This window comes from Morus notabilis, unplaced genomic scaffold, assembly GCF_000414095.1.
Source record: "Morus notabilis unplaced genomic scaffold, ASM41409v2 Scaffold602, whole genome shotgun sequence".
NCBI lineage: Eukaryota > Viridiplantae > Streptophyta > Magnoliopsida > Rosales > Moraceae > Morus > Morus notabilis.
This window is the reverse complement of record NW_010358894.1, coordinates 371,090-390,247: the sequence shown is the minus strand read 5'-3', so window position 1 is coordinate 390,247 and position 19,158 is coordinate 371,090. Positions and strand designations below refer to the sequence as shown.

Genomic DNA, 19,158 nt, shown 5'->3' with positions numbered 1-19,158 from the left:
ATAATCTATAACCTGAAGACACTATTATCTGTGCATATTAATAGTATATTTAGGATTTTTTTCTTTTGCTCATGAATTCTGCTTGTCATGTTACGTGTACTTGTTGAAACCATCCTTCGAGTTTTTAAGCAAAAATAAATATGTTTATTTTCAAAGAAACAGCAGACAGGAATAGAGGAACAATAAAACATTTTATTGTGCCCATTCGTCAAGAAATTTTTGAAGTGCAGCACTTTAGCTAGTTCGTTGCTCTTTAATTATTTAATCACATTGCTTTCCCTATTACTACATGCTTGCAAAATATAATAAACTATATATTTTTTTCGGACCACTCGGGCTGCCCAACCGGACTCGGGTAGCCAAACATAGGCCCATGGCTCATCCATGGGCCTTTTCGGGCTCGAATGGGCGACCCAAAAAAATCGGGCCGGGGGAGTTCAGGCTCGGGTAAAAAATCAAATTTTTCGGGCAATCGCGGGCGGCCCGTCCAAAGTTCCAGCACTAGTATCACATATAGACCCATATAATTGGTAAATTAACAAAACTTTGTATAAATTTTTGGGTAGGTTTCATGAAGTTACTTTAAAACTTAGTGGAACATATTACCCAACATCACCTTTAGCTTTAGGTGAACTTTTAAGAATTAGTATTTTATTTAGTGAATTTAGGACGGACCCAATTTTAAGAATTCCTATCGCTTCTATGGAAAATAAATTTAAAAAATATTGGTCTAAATTACCAATATTGTATGGTTTCGGTACTATTTTTGATCCTAGATTAAAATTAGAAGGTTTAGAAAACTTAGGTGAATTTTCAGAAATCGATTGTTCTAACCAATTTCCTAAAATAAAGGAAAAAAATATTTTCTCTCTATAGTGTTTATGAGAATAGGTTTAGAAACACCACTTGTGGAGTACAGGAACCGCAACAAAAAGATGAAAACCCGCATTCATTCATGAATGTTTTCTGGTTGAAGAAAAAGAAGAAGACTCAAACAAAAGTTGGGCGTAGATCTTCATCAAGAGCTTGTGGCGGCGGCGGCGATTTCAACGAGCTTATGGCGTACCTCAGCGAGAGCTTAGTAGTTGACGATAGTGCCGAAGTGTTTGATTTAGTTCAATGGTGGAGGGTATGAGCATTAACTTGGTCGTCCTAACTTGATAGGCAATGAATATTTTTTTGATCTCAGTCTCCACTGTTTCATCCGAACAAGCCTTTAGTACAACCGGACAAATACTTGAGGAACACCGAAACACATTGTAAAGGGATATTGTTGAAGCTTTGGTGTGCATTAAGGATTGGGATCGTCTCGATCAACGTTTACAAGATACAATTTCGCCGGCAAGCCAAGAATGGATAGATGAATTTAATAGATTAACATTTAATTTTGAAGACGATCATTCAGCTTCAAATTAAATTATAATTTGTAAATATTTATTTATTTTGGACATTATAATTGTAATATTTTATATTTAGACTTTGTAATTTTGTAAAATTTGTAATTCATCACAAAATGATTGCACTCTTTTTTCCTTACCAAGTTTTTATCCCAATTGAGTTTTTCTTGATAAGGTTTTTAACGAGGCAATCATGAATTATAAATTTAAAAATTAATAAACAAAATTAATTTTTTGAATTGTGTTAATAGTGTGTGTTGATTTTAATCTTAATTATAGTTTTTATATAATTTTTACAATAAATAACTTAATAATTATTTATATACAAATACAATTAATAAATAATATTATATATAATATATATACAATATTATAAAAATTAAAACAAAATATAAAAAAATATATAAAAAATTCAGACTCTTTCGGGCAGGCTCAGGCAGCAAAGACTTGCCCCAAGCCCGTTAAGGAAGTATTTGGGTTCGGGCTGGCAACCCGAATTTTTTAGACGGGCGGGCAGGCTCGGGCAACGGGCACAAATTCTATTTTTCGGACGGTCACGTGCGACCTGTCTAAAGTTTCAGCACTACTTGGGATTCATGATATTCGCTTCATAGTTGTGTCAACAAAAGAACTTCTAAAAGTTGGAATTCATAGCAGAAGGAATTTTGGGACGATATTCTATTTTGGGAGGATAGTTTTTTTTTTTTTTTTTCGTTTTTAATGTTGTTGTGCTGGAAAAAAAAAAAACGCTCAAAAATTCTTTGAACAAAGTAGTTTTAAAAAATCAACTAGAGCTCTGATATCAATTATTATAGGACCGAGATAGAATTGAGAATAAATGGAGAATTCAAAGAGAATAATAAAATTAAAGAGAGACATAGAACTGAAATATAAAAAAAAGAATCACTAAAGAGATAAATAAATGGAAAAACTAAAGAAAAAATAGAATCAATGAGAGAAATAGTTACAAGATATAGAAAAATAATAATTATAATCACAAAGGAGATGGAAATCAGGATTGAGGGAGGATTCAAAGAAAAGAATATAATCAAGGAGAGAAATAGAACCAAAACGAAGAATAAGAAGAATCACGAGGACATACAAACAGAGGGAGAACGAAAACTCGATATTTATTTTAGACTCAACTAAATCAAATACTAGTGATAATTTTTTTTCTTAAAAAATAACTATATAAAAAAACCTAGCTAAAAAATCTTAATTTAATTCCTCATCATAATTCCAAAAATCAACAATTTATTTACATAGCATGTATGTTAAACTAATTTAATTATAACTAATGTTATCAATACCACCAGAAAACAATAGTAGACAATATAATTTAGAGATTAATTACCTCAAAAACTCAACATTAATAGTTTAATGAATAAACGCTAATCGGCATCTCAAAGCGGCTAAGTACACAATAATGGCTAGTCATTGACATCATAATTGAAAAACTAATGCTAAACATTCCTTGGTTTTATGAGCCAAAGCATGATAAATCAGCAACTAATTGGCATCTCAAAGCGGCAGAGCGGGCAATAATGGCTAGTGTTTAGCCACTTCCGAATGCAAAAACGATGAAATACATGATGGCAAGGCATACAATCCATGACATAGCCAATATTTTCCAAACAAATACTACATTCAGGAAAATTGATCTCCTCAGGATCAGGATGACCGAGTAGGGTTTCCATCTCCAAATTGTCAATGGATGACTCGGTTGCGGGAATCATACCAGATGTGGCGTACTCATCACAGTACAATATTCGACTGCAAACTGTAATCTCCACGCTCAATACGTACTTGATATTCCTTCGATCGTCGTACTTAGTATCCAAAATACTTTTGATTATTCCACTGTACATCTTGAAAGAAACCCTCATCATGTCTATAAATTCCAGCTGCAACGAAGCAAAGACGTCGAAGGCTCTAGCGTACAAACTCTCGCAGTCACTGTCAACAAACTTTCTCAATTCTAACTCCATGGCCGGCCCGATGATTGGAATGTTGACGATTTGGTCTTCTAGGACGTCAGGATGAGTAGTTGTTCCGTGATGATGATATTCTTTGTGCATGGAGTTGGGACGAATGCTTACGTGCATGGCGGAAGGGCTTCCAACGTCAAGCTCAACCATGTCGTCTAGCTTTACGTCAATATAAGAAGACTCTACAAATCGATGAATAATCATGGTTTGTTTGTTTTTTTCTTTTCTTTTTTTTAATGCTGTGGGTGGGCGTGGCACTTTTCGTAATATCAGGGGGTGTTTGTGTAAGTTATGCACTTATAGGGGAGGAGCAAAACAGATTTTTCTCTTTTAAAATTTTCAAAAGTAAAACAATAATTAATCATTTATCATATTATATATATAGCTTAGAAATCGTAATCCTGTTTTCTAATATCAAATTATTTCTATTCTTATCCTATTTAATGTTGCTATTATTTCTCAAATTTTTATCTATTATGAGAAAATTACATTGACACTCCTTGATTTATGTCAAAATTATAATAACACCTTCTCGACCAAAATTATTATTAGAATATCTTTTATGTTTAGTATTTGATTTTCAATTCAAAATTATGTTTTTTCTTTTAGGATTATTTAAAATATTTTTAATTTAGTTGAGTCTATCTTTTTAGGAGTTTAAAATTTTTCAAATACGTCATGAGCGAAAAGTTTTTAAAATTGGAGGTTAACTATTCGGGAAAAAATAGAGGTTCCCCAATATCAGAATTTGTTTCACTCATAATGTGCTTAAGGACAGAAAAAAAAAAAAAAAACATATTTAGTCTCATTAAACCTTTATGTCAAAAAAAACCGTCTAAAATTTTAATTTCGTTTTCAATTTAACAAATATTATAATGAATTTTAAAATTTAAAAGGTAAACTGTTAACGCTAAAAGTTAAAGAACTAATTTATTAAATCTGTAAAGTAAGTTAAAGAACTAATTTATCAAATATGTAAAGTTGAGAGAGTTTACATAAAAAAAAAACATAATTTGAAACAATATATATATATATATATAATGGAAAACTAGAACCAATATTGGTAACTTGACAATGGATAGATTGGACTAATGTTTTGTACTTTTGTAAGTTTGGCCATTTGTGTTTGTCTTGGATTTTGATTTGGATATTGTGTGAGTTTCGTTGGGACTGACTGTTTACGTGTATAGTTTTGTTTTCTATTTAATTTGATGAGAAGTGCTATTTGCCGCGAGTCGTGAATCCAGCGACCCAAGTGCCTCCATTTGATATTGCACGTATCAGCTACAAGCCACATGGAATCATAATTGGGACATTTACATTTTCTTATTCTATGTTTTAAATTTATTTAAAATCTATATTTTTAGTTTTTGATTTCGACAAATTAAATTTAATATATAAATCTATTTTTTATCTCATTCAATAATTAATTTTAACATTTGAAATAACCAAACTATCCTTAAGAAAAAGAAAAAAAATAAAACTAAAACTTTCCAATATTACAAAAATAAGAATTAAAAACACAAAAAAAAAAAAACTCATTTCAAGGTATTTTTGAATGTTTTTAGTTTTTTTCTTTTTCCATGTTTATTCAAGGGCGTTTTAGGTATATTATGCTTAAAATTAAATATTAACGGTGAAAAAGGTATAAATTTAAGTCCTAAATCTAATTTAAATGTATATTTTTAATGAGATTAAAAACTGAATGCATAATTTTTAAATAAATTTAAAACACAAGGGTATAAAATGTAAATATCCCAACATAATTTTGTAATTTTCTCTTAATTAAGTGAACCTATTTCTTTTCAGAGAGAAAATAAAAAATAAGAAAATGTTTGATTGAAGGATTCAAACTATGATTTAAATTATGATTCATAATTTACTATAATATATATTTTTTAAAAAAATATACGTAAATCGAAAATAATTCTAATCCATCAACCAAACATCTCCTAAATAAACAAATCACCTTTTTGCATTAACGCTTTGCCTTCTTCATCTCTGCCCCCAGTGGCCATGGCGCCGCAGCCATCACCGCCCCTGTCACTGTCTGGCCCGTGAAAGGCAACATTGGCCACGGTCGCTGCTCAGACCATGAGTGGCTCGCCGGGCGAATAGAAAGCACCAGATCTCAATGGAGGGATGTCGTCCAGGTCTAGGCGCGACTTGTTGCGATGAAATATCTTCATCGCTGGCGGACAGAGAACAACATATACTGAATCAGAAGATTCTCGGTGCGCTCTATCCAATGTCGCTAGGTCAACCCATTTTATACATTTTTGTCTCTCTTTGCAAGGTTGATACCCATTCAACTTCATGAGAATCTTGTTTGGAAGTTGATTGAAAAACCGTACTTGTAAATCATCATAGTCTTTATTCTCCGGAATTTTTTGATGGTTTAGCTTTAGCCCTTATAGTCTCGTGGGAAAGAGATCAAAAACTTGATCTTGGTTTCTATAGTATTTTTAAACAATTGGTAGTGTACATTTCACTACAGATCCTTTGGAACTGAATATGAGCTAAAGAAAGATTATGTTGGGTATTGCTCTGATTTTGAATTTATTTCTTTAGATGAGGTATGATTTATTTCTTTTCAGAAGAAGAAGAAGAAGCATAAAGCATAAAGGGGGAAAAAAAAAAAAGAAAGAAAGAAAGAAAGCAAGGCAAGTACTCACAGGATCGTATTCCAAACGACTCGGGATAAAATTACTTTCCCAAATTATTATGCTGTGTTTGTTTTTTTGGCTTTGGGTTTGATTCTGTGTAAGGTCGTAAAAAATAGACCCGAATTTTATATCATTTGAACGCGATGATGTATCAGGACTAAATAAATTGACCTTTTATTATGGAAATTTATAAATTTTTTAACGGTCAAATTTTTAAAATTTGATGGTTTGGTCAGATACTCTGCAAATAACATTAAATATGGTCTGCTTGAAGCATGCATATATGTAAATTAATAATTCTAATTTATTGATGAATATTTTATAAGTGAGAAAATTTTTAAATTTAAATTTTTTATAAAATAAATAATATTATAAGAGAATTTATTATGTTTCATTTATTTTATCGATTTAAATTTTAAATTTTAAATTTTTATAATTAAATTTTTTAAAAAATATTACACTTAATTTTTTTATTATAATTAATAATTTTTAAAAAATATCACATTTAAATTTAAATTAAAAATTAAAATATGTGAAACGAAGAACGCGTAAATCGTAGTTCAAATATAATAAACCCGGTGTTTTTTTTTTCTCAACTGACAATAAATAAGGTTTGGTGGCGGGATTTCCCCATCTTTAAAGGAAAAGCACGCGCGTCTATGAAGCGACATCGTTCGTTAAAGAGAATTATCTACACCCGCCATGTGTCTCAGCTCTACTTCCGAGGCAATCTCAGCCATCCACGTGTAAGCAAACTTGTCTGATTGCGCTGAGACAAGTCATTTGAAATGACTTGACCGTCCTCAGCTTTTCCCAATTGCTACCATCACTACCGCCATTTTCGAAGAGACACAGTTGAGAAGCAGTTGACAGTTCTTCACCGGAGCAAAAATCTAGCTTCGCAAAGAGAAAGCTCGCGACTGAACCGGTATTAATGGCGGATTCCGAGAACCGCAATCCCTGGGTTCTTAATTTTCAGAAGTTGGGCTTGGAGTTCAAATGCCCTCTCTGGTTCGTATTTTTGGGGGTTTTTTTTTTTAAATTTAATTTCATCTTTCATCTGCGTTTGGTTTCTGAGAAAAAAATAAGGATTTTAGAGAGTATAAATAGATGCTTAACCTAGAATTTTGTGGTGTTTTTGTTTTTGTCTATATTTCAGCTTAAGTTTGTTCAATCGACCGACGCTACTCCCGTGCGATCACGTATTCTGCAGGTGAGATTTTCGTATTCTGTTTTTTGATTTGTTTTGTCTTCTAATTCTTGATTTCTAATGAATTTGCGTTTTTGGATTTATTGTAGGTCTTGTATACCTGGCGCCAATCAGTTCGGTGCAGATTGCCCTGTCTGTAAAGCACACTTTGTAAATATAGGTTATTTTATTTTAATTAACCCTTGTGGGTTTTTCTGTCGTAGTACGAAACTTTAGGTCGTTTTAGTTGTTTTCATTCGGACCAAAATAGTCTCTACCGATGAAATCGTGGGAAGTCTGTTTTTGTTTAATGGATTTTTCATTTTTTTAAGTTCTTTTGATGGAAAATAAAATTATTTCCAGGAGGAAATTATACCTGGGCTCTTTTTTTTTTTTTTTTTTTTTTTTTATCAATGCGTTATGTGTATTATCATGTTAATCCTCAAGCAACTTCATTTCAAGAAAAAATGGGATCGCTGTTGGGTTTGTCATTGATGCTTGATAAAAATAGGATTTTTACTGTTGAGTTTCTCTCTGATGCTTGGTGATTGTTTTTCGCGGCAGATCTGAGGAATTTGCCTTTCATGGAAAATATGTTGACAATTTATAAATGCTTGGACGCCACTTTTTCTGCTAAATTGTTTCAGCCGGCTCATTCAGGTTGCGATCTTTTTTAAAGGTCAAATTTTGAATATTTTTCCTCTGGTGTTCAACTTTTGTTTCTTAGTAGGGTAATACTAATTTGGTATCTAATGTATCTGTTCTACAGAGGTTGAAAGGGTTTCAATGCATAGCCCCGCCTCGAGTACTATCCGGTTTGGTGATAAAATGAGTGAGGAATTACGTGAAAACGCTCATGGGGATAATTCACGTAGTGGGAATTATATTGGCAAACAAGTTGGGGTTGACGAGAATGGCAAAGTTGAAAACCGAGAATGTAAGAGGAATGATAAAGGAATTGAATTTAGTGGTGCTGGGAATCCCAATTTATCATCACCGAGATCTCATATGAGAGGTGGAGGGACTGAAGGGTGTAAGGCTGTGGACATGGATATAAATCCAGTCCCCCAATCATCACCAGATATTCGTAGATCATTCGGTCGTGCCAGAGGTTCAGATAATGATAGCAATTATCGATGTAGTGAGCATGTAAGAATTCACATTTCTTTGGTTATAACAAGGCGTTTTTGTTGCTTTAGGTTATCAAAATTGCTGTAGACATCTCCAATTGGATTAAAAAGCAACTTTCCGTTGATGGCTTGGCATTCTATGAATTTTCACTTTAAGTTCTTGGCTGGTTGAGTCTTTGCTAATGTCTTTTGTTCTCTAATTGGAGTATTTTCTCCATTGCTTACATGGTTTTCACCAGGCAATTCCTTTCTTCTGTTGTATTTAAAGGGGTCTAAATATTGTTTATTCAGGGAATCAGGTTGTTGATTATAATTGGTTTATTTATTTATTTATATTTATTTTATTTTTTGTTTCAGAGGTCAGAAAATTCTTTGTTTAGAAGATCAAGCCGGGGGAACAATGGTTCTGTAATAGGCAAGATCAGTTTTGGCTTTGAGAAGGATGGTAATTTTAGGGGAGTAAAGAGACAGAAGCAATTGAACTATGGGCCAGCACAGCTGGGCCTGGGCAGTGCTGATCACATTCAATCAGTTTCCAACTCTGGAGCTTTGATGACTAACTTAGAGCCCGAACTTCCGACAACGTCACAAGCTAGTGTGGCGGGGCCTAAAGTTTTGGATGGCCAGTTTGCAAATGAAACTATTTGTGCATTTTGCTATTCCTCTGAAATCTCGGAGGTAACTTCTTTACTAAGAGTGATTTCAATTTAGTTGCTAATTACTATGTCGTCACTAAAGGCTTCAATTCTTGGTTACTTGTGTTCTGTCCTGATTTTTTGCCCCCTGAATGAACTCCTACCAGGATACAGGGACAATGTTACATTTTTCTAATGGGAAATCGGTTGTAGGTTATGAGGCAACGCTTCCAAATGTCATACATGCTCACAAAGTGTGCGTTGGCTGGTATGCCATTTTTGGATCTTAGTATACTTGACCACTGTTGATTGCGTTTACAGTGAATTATAAATGTAGAAATTTGGAGATGCAACTGGATGAATTTTTTATTTTTATTTTTAATGTGCTAAGATAGTTTATATGCTGTGAAATTATGCTATGTGTATTATGACATGTTAAAGGGGAACAATTTTCTATTAAATTGATATAAAATTTGGTAATCCAGGGCTCCACGAGTGTACTACGTTGATGATAGAGTTAAGAATTTGAAGGAAGAAGTAGCAAGGGGAGCAAAGCTCAAGTGTTCCGGATGTGGGAAAAAAGGAGCAGCTTTAGGATGCTATGTGAGATCCTGTCGGAGAAGCTATCACGCTCCTTGTGCAATGAAAGTCCCAAAATGTCGTTGGGCTTATGTACGGACACCAAGCTTTTGTATCCAAATTTGTTAAACATGTCCTGTTTCAGTGCATGCAATTTAGCTCCAAATATTTGGGTAATGGACCTGTTGGTTTATTTTTTGATTTCTTGCAGGAAGACTATCTAATGCTCTGTCCAGATCATTCTTCAGTTAGATTCCCTAATGAAAAGTCAAAGTCTTGGGACAATGTCTCTAAAGTTCGTGACATGCCTTCTATAGTGTAGGGTTCAGTTCTTCTATTATACTTTTTGATGATCAAGTCATTAGTAGCAAAATGCTATGTATGGTTTGGCATAGATGATAAAAGTTAGGTCTAGGGGTTGGAATACTGCATAAATGCTTGCTCAGTCTCAACCTTTCTTATGAGAGAAGAGTCATTTGTTGAATGCACGGAGCAAATTTTACTTCCAATTATCTCATTAAATTTCTGCTATCTGCGTCCAGGAGTTGTCCGCTATCCAATTCGGCACCTTTACCAGATGGAGAAAGAAAATTGTTTTTTTGTGGTTCTGCTTTGTCTGCTGAAGAGAAGGTTAATTCCTTTGTCTATCATCTACACAAGTTCTCATTTGAAAAGAGATTTTGTATAGTTTGATGATTACCACATTGTATTAGCTGAGTTGCTATCATTATTGGAGAAAGATGTGTAAAAGAGCTTTCTTATTATCTGGTCCAAAATTTTGCAAAAGTCCAAGTCACGTTTTGTATGAGCATTTTATAGGTCCTGTTTTGCGGGCCGTGGAGCTGATTGTGTTTTTAATTCATTTTTGTGCATCTTGTTGGAACAGATTCTTTTGGTCAAGTTTGGTACAATAAATGGTGCCACTGTGTCAAAGTTCTGGAACCCAAACGTAACACATGTGATTGTGGCCACGAATGATGTGGGTGCTTGCACGCGAACATTTAAATTTCTCATGGCGATTTTGACTGGAAAATGGATTGTTAAAGTTGACTGTACGTGTTACCTTTTCTTTTTAATCTTTGTAATTGCTTTATACGTTTCCCTTTCTTTTGTTTGTTGTGCGAGACACTGATATTTGGATTACAGATACTATATTTTATAGCACTTCCAGTTCCTCTTCTATTTACTCCGACTGAAGTTGGTTTATACACTGCTATTGAAAGAACTAAAATGAACACTCTAATCTATGACACAACTAAAACATGGGCTTTGCAGGGATAAAAGCATGCATGGGGGCAAAGTGTCATGTGAATGAAGAACCTTATGAAGTCAGTCTCGACAACTATGGCTGCCGTAATGGTCCATTGTCTGGCAGGGGCAGAGCATCAAAAAATGTACACTCTTTTTATGAGCCCAAATAATTCAATATGAAATGGTTGTGGTGTCTAATTTTTGAAGCTATAATCTTTGTAACCGCCTTTATTTAGCACAACTTACTTTGAATGGGATAACTTCAACTAGAAAACGATTCATCAGTCGTATATTCTTGACATTGACAATTTAATCTGATATGGTCATTTGTTTCATTAGCCTGGGAGGGTAGACAAGTTGTTTGCATAATTGTTATATGCTCAAGGACTTTTGTTTTTTTTGTTTCACATGCAATTTTATAGAAACTCTAGCTTTTCTCTCTCTCCTTTTATTTTCATGACAGCAATTTTTTAAAAGCTGTTTCCTGTCTAGTTAAGTGACTGAATTTAAAATTTTCTTTGTAGGCACCTAAGCTCTTTAGTGGCTTGAATTTCTATTTTGCGGGTGACTTCCTGGCATCTCACAAGGAAGACCTCCAAGATTTGGTGATAGCTGCCGGAGGGACCGTCTTGAAAAGCAAGGAAGAATTGGTTGCCCAAAGTGGTGAAGGGGCAGCTCCTACTCCACGGGCATTAGCCGTATACAATGATGACCCGCCAGAAGGGTGCAGACTAGGGGAAGAAGTAGCAATCCTGTTTCAAAGGTTAAGTGAGGCAGAGGATATAGCTTTCCAAACTGGATCCAAAGTTATTGGTCACACTTGGCTGTTGGAGTCCATTGCAGGACACAAATTGCAAGAGCATTTGTAACAAATGTAAAATTCTTTTGCTAGTCATAGTTAAAAGTTGATTCCAAGCAAAAATAAAGGATCAAGTTAGGATCCCTAACCTATACGCGCTTTGGCATCATCCCTGTGGCTAGAACCAATTAGTTTGTTAAAACTTGCGCTCGCAACTTGTTTTGATGAAGGAAACACCAATAGACTGATATGTAAAACTAGCATTTTCTTGATATTAAAATTTTTGTCGGGATGGGATGTGATGTAATATCTTTTGTTGGATGGGATGTGTTTGTAATATTAACGTCTAGGATAGAACTGTTTGATTAGACGACTGAGCTTCCTGTCTATGTATAGGATTTGTTGTAATATTCTGCTTTTGAAGGTCACGGTTTCTCATAGTTGATATTAAGTGAATCGGTTTTTGAAGACAAGTTGTGGATGAATTTAAGTTTTCTTTTATTTGAAAGGATTGGCTTTTAATAGTTTTCAATGGTAGATTCTTGCGTAAATATGTACGCCACAATGACACAACTGGAAGTGCGAATTACGGGGTGGTATTCTTGTTTATTTTATTTCCTTTTTTATGAATAACCTAAGATGCAAATGTGGATTCTCGGTTGCCATACCACTAAATTGCCCCACCGTTTGTACTTAACAGTACTTGGGTTGAGCCCATGTAGTATAGGCACTGCACCCCCTCAAGATGGAGAGTAAAGATTCTGAACTCCCATCTTGCCTAAGAGATTATGAAATTGTGTAGGGTGGAGAGCTTTGGTAAATATGTTTGCAAGCTGATTGTTGGTGTTGACATGTAAATTTTTCAAGAATCTAAGCTTGTATTTTCTCTTGAATCATATGACAATCGATCTCAATGTGCTTGGTGCGCTCATGGTAGATTGGATTGGCAGCTATGTGAAGTGCTACCTGATTGTCACAGAATACTAGAGCTGGACTCCTAAGTCTTTGAGGAGAGAAAAAAGCCAAACAATTTCGCAACTAATATTTGCCATAGAGCGATACTCAGCTTCTGCAGAGGAGCGTAAAACTATTTGTTGCTTCTTTAACTTCCAAAAGATGAGGGACAAGCCAAGGAAGATAAGAACCCAGAGATTGAACGGGTATTAGGACAGATGATGTTGGATGCTCCTATATATAGGCAAAAAATTATAGGAGCATCGCTCAATGGCGGAGCTAGAATTTTGTTTCCAGAGGGACACAAACTAAAAATGTTAAAATATATTAAAAACGTTAACAAAATTAACTCTAATACTATTTTTTTTTTTCCTTTAACATACTATTAACTACTTGGAAGCATGTTACGTACGTGTATATCTACCAGTTTATTGAACTTTTTGACACGTTAATTTAAAATTTTGAAAAGCTTAATTTTTTGTTTGTTTGAATTTTATTACTCTCTTAAGAGCTTAGTTTAGTAAAAATAGTATATTTAAGTAAAATGGATTGAAATGCGCCTTTCAATCAAAATACACTTTCGGATGAATATTATACGTGTAGATAAATAGAACATATTTAAATAATAAAGGGGAGACATATATAAAAAAATTTCAAACTATATATAAAAAATAAAATAGTAAAAACCTCCCTCTGCGACTGTGAAATTTTAATAATAGCACACCAAAAATGATTTCTTACTTTGGCCTTATTTACTAATTAAGGCATCCCCTTCACTGGAGAAATTTTGTATTAAGATCAGCAATTGTTAGTAATTCTTTTGTAATATTACCGTCTTCAAATTTTTAATTCTCTTAATTTTTTTAGCTTACTACTGATTTCATCAGATGGGTTTCCATTATGATGGATATTTGGCCAAGTATCAAGAGCTTAAGAGGCTATGGTATTTTCTAGGGGTGGCAATTCGTGTCACGTATCGTCTTCGTGTCGTGTTTTGATTATTTTTTAAAAATTTACAGTCAACTCAAACATGACCTGTAACACGAAATTTTTTAAAAAACCGCAACACGAACACGACACGACCACTTTACGAGTTGACACGATATGACCTGAAAATGACCCGTGACACGAAATTGACCCGTGAATCCGAAATTGACAAGAAAATTGTCTACTTTTATTTAATTTTTTACATATTAGAAATAACTTAAAATTCATAACACACTAAATTACAATAACATCCATTGAAATTAAGTAAATAATAGTATAAGATTTTGAGTATAACTATAATGATATCACAAGTTCATAATAAAATTTAAAATATGTAATGAAAAATATATGTATTTTTTAGTTTTTTACGAGTTTCGTGTCGTGTTCGGGTTAGGCGGGTCCAACCTGAAATTGACCTGTATTTTTCATGTCAATTTTAGGTCGACTCAATTTTAACCCGAACCTCTTTTTTCTCAACCCTAACTCACAAAATTCGTATCGTTTTCGAGTCGTTACCCATATTGCCGGCCCTAATATTTTCTCATGGCAACGTTAAGTAGGTTCAATTGACAGGCTTGCACATCTCAAAAATAACGAACTACTATTTCTCTGTTTGCCTAAAGTTGGAGAGCCGATTAAGGAAATACAATAAACTTGCTTGCGTCACCCACCCTCGACAGGAACAAATCAACCGGTTCAATTTAACTTAAGAGCTGAAGGCAAAGCGATGCAACTGAAACCCAGTGTTTGTTCTTTTGCATAGAAGTTGAAATAATTATGGTGCCCTTACTTATATTTTAATGCGTAATATCATTTAAAATGCTAAATCTATTTTTTTCATAATCATTAAGCTTTAAAAGTTATAAAAGTAAATTTTTATTTTTAAAATAATTAAAAAATACAAAAGTTACAATGATTATATGAAAAAGTAAACATTTTAATTGATAGCAATTAAATGTTAAATTTCTCATATGCTGTATTTAGTGAAAAATTTACCACAAAACATAACACATGAAAAATTTAACACAACAAATAACATTATATTAAAGAGTATTTTTTACATTCAAATATTAAATTTACAATTGACACATTAATTATAGTATTACGTTAAAAATGCTCTAATAAATTGATCAATCCTATTACACACAAGATAGTCGCCAAATAGGCTCAGCTATTTCCTTGCTCTCTTTGGTGGCTGGGTTGATCACATAATGACGTTTTTACTGGCATGGAGGCACAAAAGCCCATAACAAGACCCCATTAAGGAAACATAAACATCTGTTAAATCGGGATTTATGGCGCTTAGATTTGAGGAAAACTCCAATGTACCGTAGGAGTGATGGAAATAAAATTTCTCCTAGTACTGAAATCATAAAAATGAGAAACAAGGTGGTCTTTTGTGATCCTTAGTTGTAACCGAATTACAGAAGTCGAAATCTTATGCTACTAATGACATTCTTTTTTTTTTTTTTCAACCAAAATGAAAAACATGATACTCCTTATTCAATATCTTCCCAACTACGACAAACTCTATCCTCAGAAAGAGAACTACGACATACTCGAACATATAAAAAAGGACAATTTTTAAAAATACACCTTAAAATAAAACTGCCTTTAGCCCACATATTTTTACCTTTTAGAATAAAACTAGTTAAGAGGTAGAGTTTAAAAAAGAAAAAATATACTTTCAACAAATCAGGTACTCATCAAGAAGGTAGAATCTGTAATTTCTCTCTAAAAAGAGACCGGCAGAACCCATCACATAATGAGTACCGTAACCGAAAGGGGCACAAAATCAAATTGGGTTATCTATTCATCATGCAAACTAAAAGACACTGGTTTCAAATCAAGTTTATGAAATCAAAACTCTCAATATTTCTCGTTATTATAGCTTCTACTGCAGGAGATCAAAACTTCAGACTTGAAAATTTGAGCCTCAAAATTGAGAAGAAAAACAAACAATTTATATCTCAACCTCGGGGACAAAAAAAAAAAAATCAATTATTAACAGGACTATGTTCCTACGCCAAGTTAATTTTGCGGGAAGAATCACTGTTATGGGTTTGTTTGCTGGCAACTCATGCCGGAGCGTAGGCTGGCAAATATGACTCCAAAATCAATTGTGCTGGGGAAGGTGATTTGATCTCAACAATCAAGTATGTGAATTTCCATTGCTTGTCAGCTTGGTCTTTGTACATCTCTGAGAACACTTTCCCAGCTCCATGAGGCCCACGAATATAGAAGTTCACCTATAACTCAAATGACAACCGCGAGACACAAATAAACCTTCCACTTAAGATACAATGTTGCTTCTAATTTGATATGCTAATAGCTTAACTGCTTAAAATAATAGACAGTTTTTCTTTCATTCTTATTCTTATTTATTTCTTAAAAAACACAGTTTTAGTTGTCTTTACCTCTACATGCTCTACACCATCTTCATCAGTCCATGTCCTGTTGGGAATGCGTTGGCGAGCCGCACGATTTCTACTTTCTTGACCATATCCTGTGATAGGGTATCCAATTCTCACTCTAACCTGATGCCAAAGGATAAGGCCAGCAACAAATTGCCATTGCAAATGTTAGTAAATACACGAGAACATGGATTGGAAAAATTATTTTTACTCCCGGACCTCAGACATCGGAGGCATTTGTCAGTCCAGGCTTTAAGCATGTAGGAAAAAGACGTGCGTTTTTATCTTATTTAAGTTCGAACTTTTTGCCCTTTTCATTCCATGGCCAGGGAGGGGCTGCTTCCTCCAAATAGTATACCAAGGCAGTTTTACAAATTTATGGGAAAAGAAGTTTCTCTAAGTACTAAAAGAACTAAAAAATTTATGTTAAAAAGCAATTGATACATCAATTTACTAACCTCAGCATCGTCTTGGATTCTCTTAAGAGCCTTGTTAAAGACCGTATACCTATAACAAAGAAATTTCCACGTCAGGGTGACGCCAAATGCAAAAGTACAACTACAACAACAACGACCAGCCACCAGATAAGATGATTTTAGCTACAAAATAGGACACTTTACTCTTTCGGTTCAAATATAAGCTCCTTGAAAACAGCATATCCTGCCGCTGCAGCAATACCAAGCCCTGCAAGAATGATAAGACTGTAGGAAGCCCCCTCGGTAAACGTTACTGGCGTCTCTGGAATATTATATGTGGGAGCGTCAAAGGGATCCTCCACCTTAGATATGTCTTTTTTATTCTGTCAATGGGAGAGTAGAACAAATGAGGGTACCTTATACAACATAAATTGACCAGAGCAAGCGACAATCGAGAGGGGATCAAATCTCATAATCATAGGGAATGAAAAACGTAGACACTAGACATTTATTCTAAGGCAGCTTAATGTTAGCCCAATTACAGTTCTTCATATACTTAGAGGGAAAAAAACACTTTATCATGTGAAACCTCTTTGTTTTTCAAAAGTAAAGGGAGGTGGGATTTTCCAGTTAAGAAAGAACTGGACTCTTAATGGAACTGCTCACGTCTAATTTCATCCTTAGGATTAACACCTGAACCCAACAAACTTAGAAGAATTTAATCTCAGTTAACTACGGGTTAGAAACCATCAACTTTTCGCATGTTTGATAAATAGGTTCAAAATGTACGTGGTTTGAATTTGTTTGGTTTGAAATAGAAAGTTCGAAAAAAATGGTTCAAACCACTTGAAAACAAGGGGGAGATTTAAACTCAGATCTCTTTGGTTTTTTTAGGTCAAAACATCAAATCAACGGTTTGAACCAAGACTTAAAAAGATTTGCCAAACACTGGTTTGAAAAAAAAATTTGGTTCAAAACACTTGAACCAGTTTACCAAATGGGCTCTTTATTATCCACAAATTTCTTCAGAATCCTTGCAACATGTGAATATTTGGAACAAGTATCAAAACTGAATGAATCACTTCAGAAAGTTTTTCGCCAAGGTTAGGAACAATGACCAAAGTTTAAAGAAGACATAGACGCAAGTGCACAAAATTCAGTTTGGAAGCAAACCTCATTAGGAGATTTTCCTGGTTCCTTTGAAGCTTGTGATGAAATAGATCTAATGATGCAAGGATTCATGGGGTTCGTTCCATAGTTTTTCATGACTTGTGAAGGTGACCAAGAACGAATTATACACTCTCTACAATACTGCCTTCTATGTAGAAGAGAAATTTCTGCCAAACAATATTCACAAGAATAACAACATATTAGTAGAAGAGCAAAATTATTGTCCCTCTTCATCTTTGTTTCTAGGAAGTGAGGGCATCTATCAGCAATAGAAAAAAATGACAATATGGACTTTAGACCTTGAACAATGAGCAGTCAAATTGAGTGCTCTCAAACCCCTAAAAACTTCTTCCGTCCATCCATTATTTAGTTACGACACCAAAAAATCAAAGTGCAAACACCTTATTGAACCCAAAACCCAGTTTCTTGCACAAGGAGAACAAAATCAAACTAGTTATTAAGCATGAAGTTATATATATATATATATATCCTGCTTATAAGCCTTACAATAAAAGTAGCAACCAACAACACATCTACCTTAGCAACATTATTTGTATTTACACTAGAATGTTTTGTAGAGCCTGGTCTTAACACTGCCACAAACTGCAATATTATTAAATAACAAATCAAATTTTCCTCCAACACAAAATTTCGTATATCAAATAAGTACTCTTCAAGCAAATTAAAACGATCAAAAATGCTAGCATATAGAGAAAAAAAAAAAAAAAAAAAACTTTTTAGTGATAAGCAAAATGAGCAAAATATTTTACCTGATCTGGATTACTTTTAGGCGAGTGGAAAGCACGGCACTCCCACCATCTGCGCCTCGGCAAAATCCTCAAAAAATCCGTTTCCTTCTTTCTCCATAACTCCATAGCAGACTTTCGAGACCCTAATAATATCACCAAAAACGAAGCCATTTCCCGCAAAATAAGCACTTGAACAACACGAATTCACTAACATTACCGGAAAAGCATTTTCTTTCTCGATTGATGAACAACAGGAAAACAAAAACCAGAAAACAGTATTAAGTCCATAATCCCACACAAAATGAAGAAAGAAACTGAGTTTGGAAGTTGAAAAAGGGAGTAACTTAAGAAAGCTCGTTGATTGCTTACCCATGGTGACTCGGAAAGGTTGAGTTGTGAGAATCGTTCAGTGGCGATTTAACGTTCTGAGTGTTAGCACCTGGCGATGCCCTAATTCTGCTGAGGAGTACTCCGTCACGGACGAAGGAAGGAGGGAGACTCGGTTGTCCGAACTCAGAAACTAAAACCCTGATTGGGCTGGGCTTCTTCATCACTTTATCTTTGGGCTCTAGTGTGGATCTGCTTTACTTCACCAATGTTCACGTTTGAATCATCCATGTAAAAAATTACACTGCATGGCAAATTTACAAGAGTGGAGTTGAAATATAATAATATTTAGAGTTAATCTCACAGATTATTTCTGTGATTTACTTCCGATCTTATTTTAGTCGGTGACTTTTAAAATGTCTCTCAATTAATCTTTAAAATTTTATTTTATTTTATTTTAATTTCAATTCTTATATTAGTTAGCTATTAAATATTTGACGGAATTTA

General features: G+C 34.1%; 3 protein-coding genes across 3 annotated transcripts; 1 reads left to right on the top strand and 2 right to left on the bottom strand.

Annotated features, from left to right (window-relative positions):
- Positions 1 to 2,899: 2,899 nt before the first annotated feature.
- LOC21398990 (NEP1-interacting protein 2) lies at positions 2,900 to 3,535 on the bottom strand. The gene has a single exon (XM_010093541.2). The coding sequence runs from the start codon at positions 3,533 to 3,535 to the stop codon at positions 2,900 to 2,902; it is 636 nt and encodes a 211-aa protein (XP_010091843.2).
- A 3,316-nt stretch (positions 3,536 to 6,851) lies between these two features.
- On the top strand, positions 6,852 to 11,941 carry LOC21398988 (BRCA1-associated RING domain protein 1). The gene is made up of 13 exons (XM_024162635.1): positions 6,852 to 7,062; positions 7,211 to 7,264; positions 7,351 to 7,421; positions 7,805 to 7,900; positions 8,010 to 8,389; positions 8,728 to 9,048; positions 9,173 to 9,273; positions 9,491 to 9,677; positions 9,796 to 9,902; positions 10,127 to 10,214; positions 10,471 to 10,636; positions 10,860 to 10,978; positions 11,360 to 11,941. The coding sequence occupies exons 1-13, from the start codon at positions 6,986 to 6,988 to the stop codon at positions 11,702 to 11,704; spliced, it is 2,112 nt and encodes a 703-aa protein (XP_024018403.1). The 5' UTR covers positions 6,852 to 6,985; the 3' UTR covers positions 11,705 to 11,941.
- Positions 11,942 to 15,537: 3,596 nt separating this feature from the next.
- LOC21398987 (probable mitochondrial import inner membrane translocase subunit TIM21) lies at positions 15,538 to 18,798 on the bottom strand. Its single transcript, XM_024162647.1, has 9 exons — positions 18,694 to 18,798; positions 18,346 to 18,467; positions 18,113 to 18,178; positions 17,994 to 18,000; positions 17,579 to 17,742; positions 16,610 to 16,788; positions 16,448 to 16,496; positions 15,993 to 16,112; positions 15,538 to 15,824 (listed from the first exon to the last, which is right to left on the bottom strand). The coding sequence occupies exons 1-9, from the start codon at positions 18,695 to 18,697 to the stop codon at positions 15,654 to 15,656; spliced, it is 882 nt and encodes a 293-aa protein (XP_024018415.1). The 5' UTR covers positions 18,698 to 18,798; the 3' UTR covers positions 15,538 to 15,653.
- Positions 18,799 to 19,158: the final 360 nt, after the last annotated feature.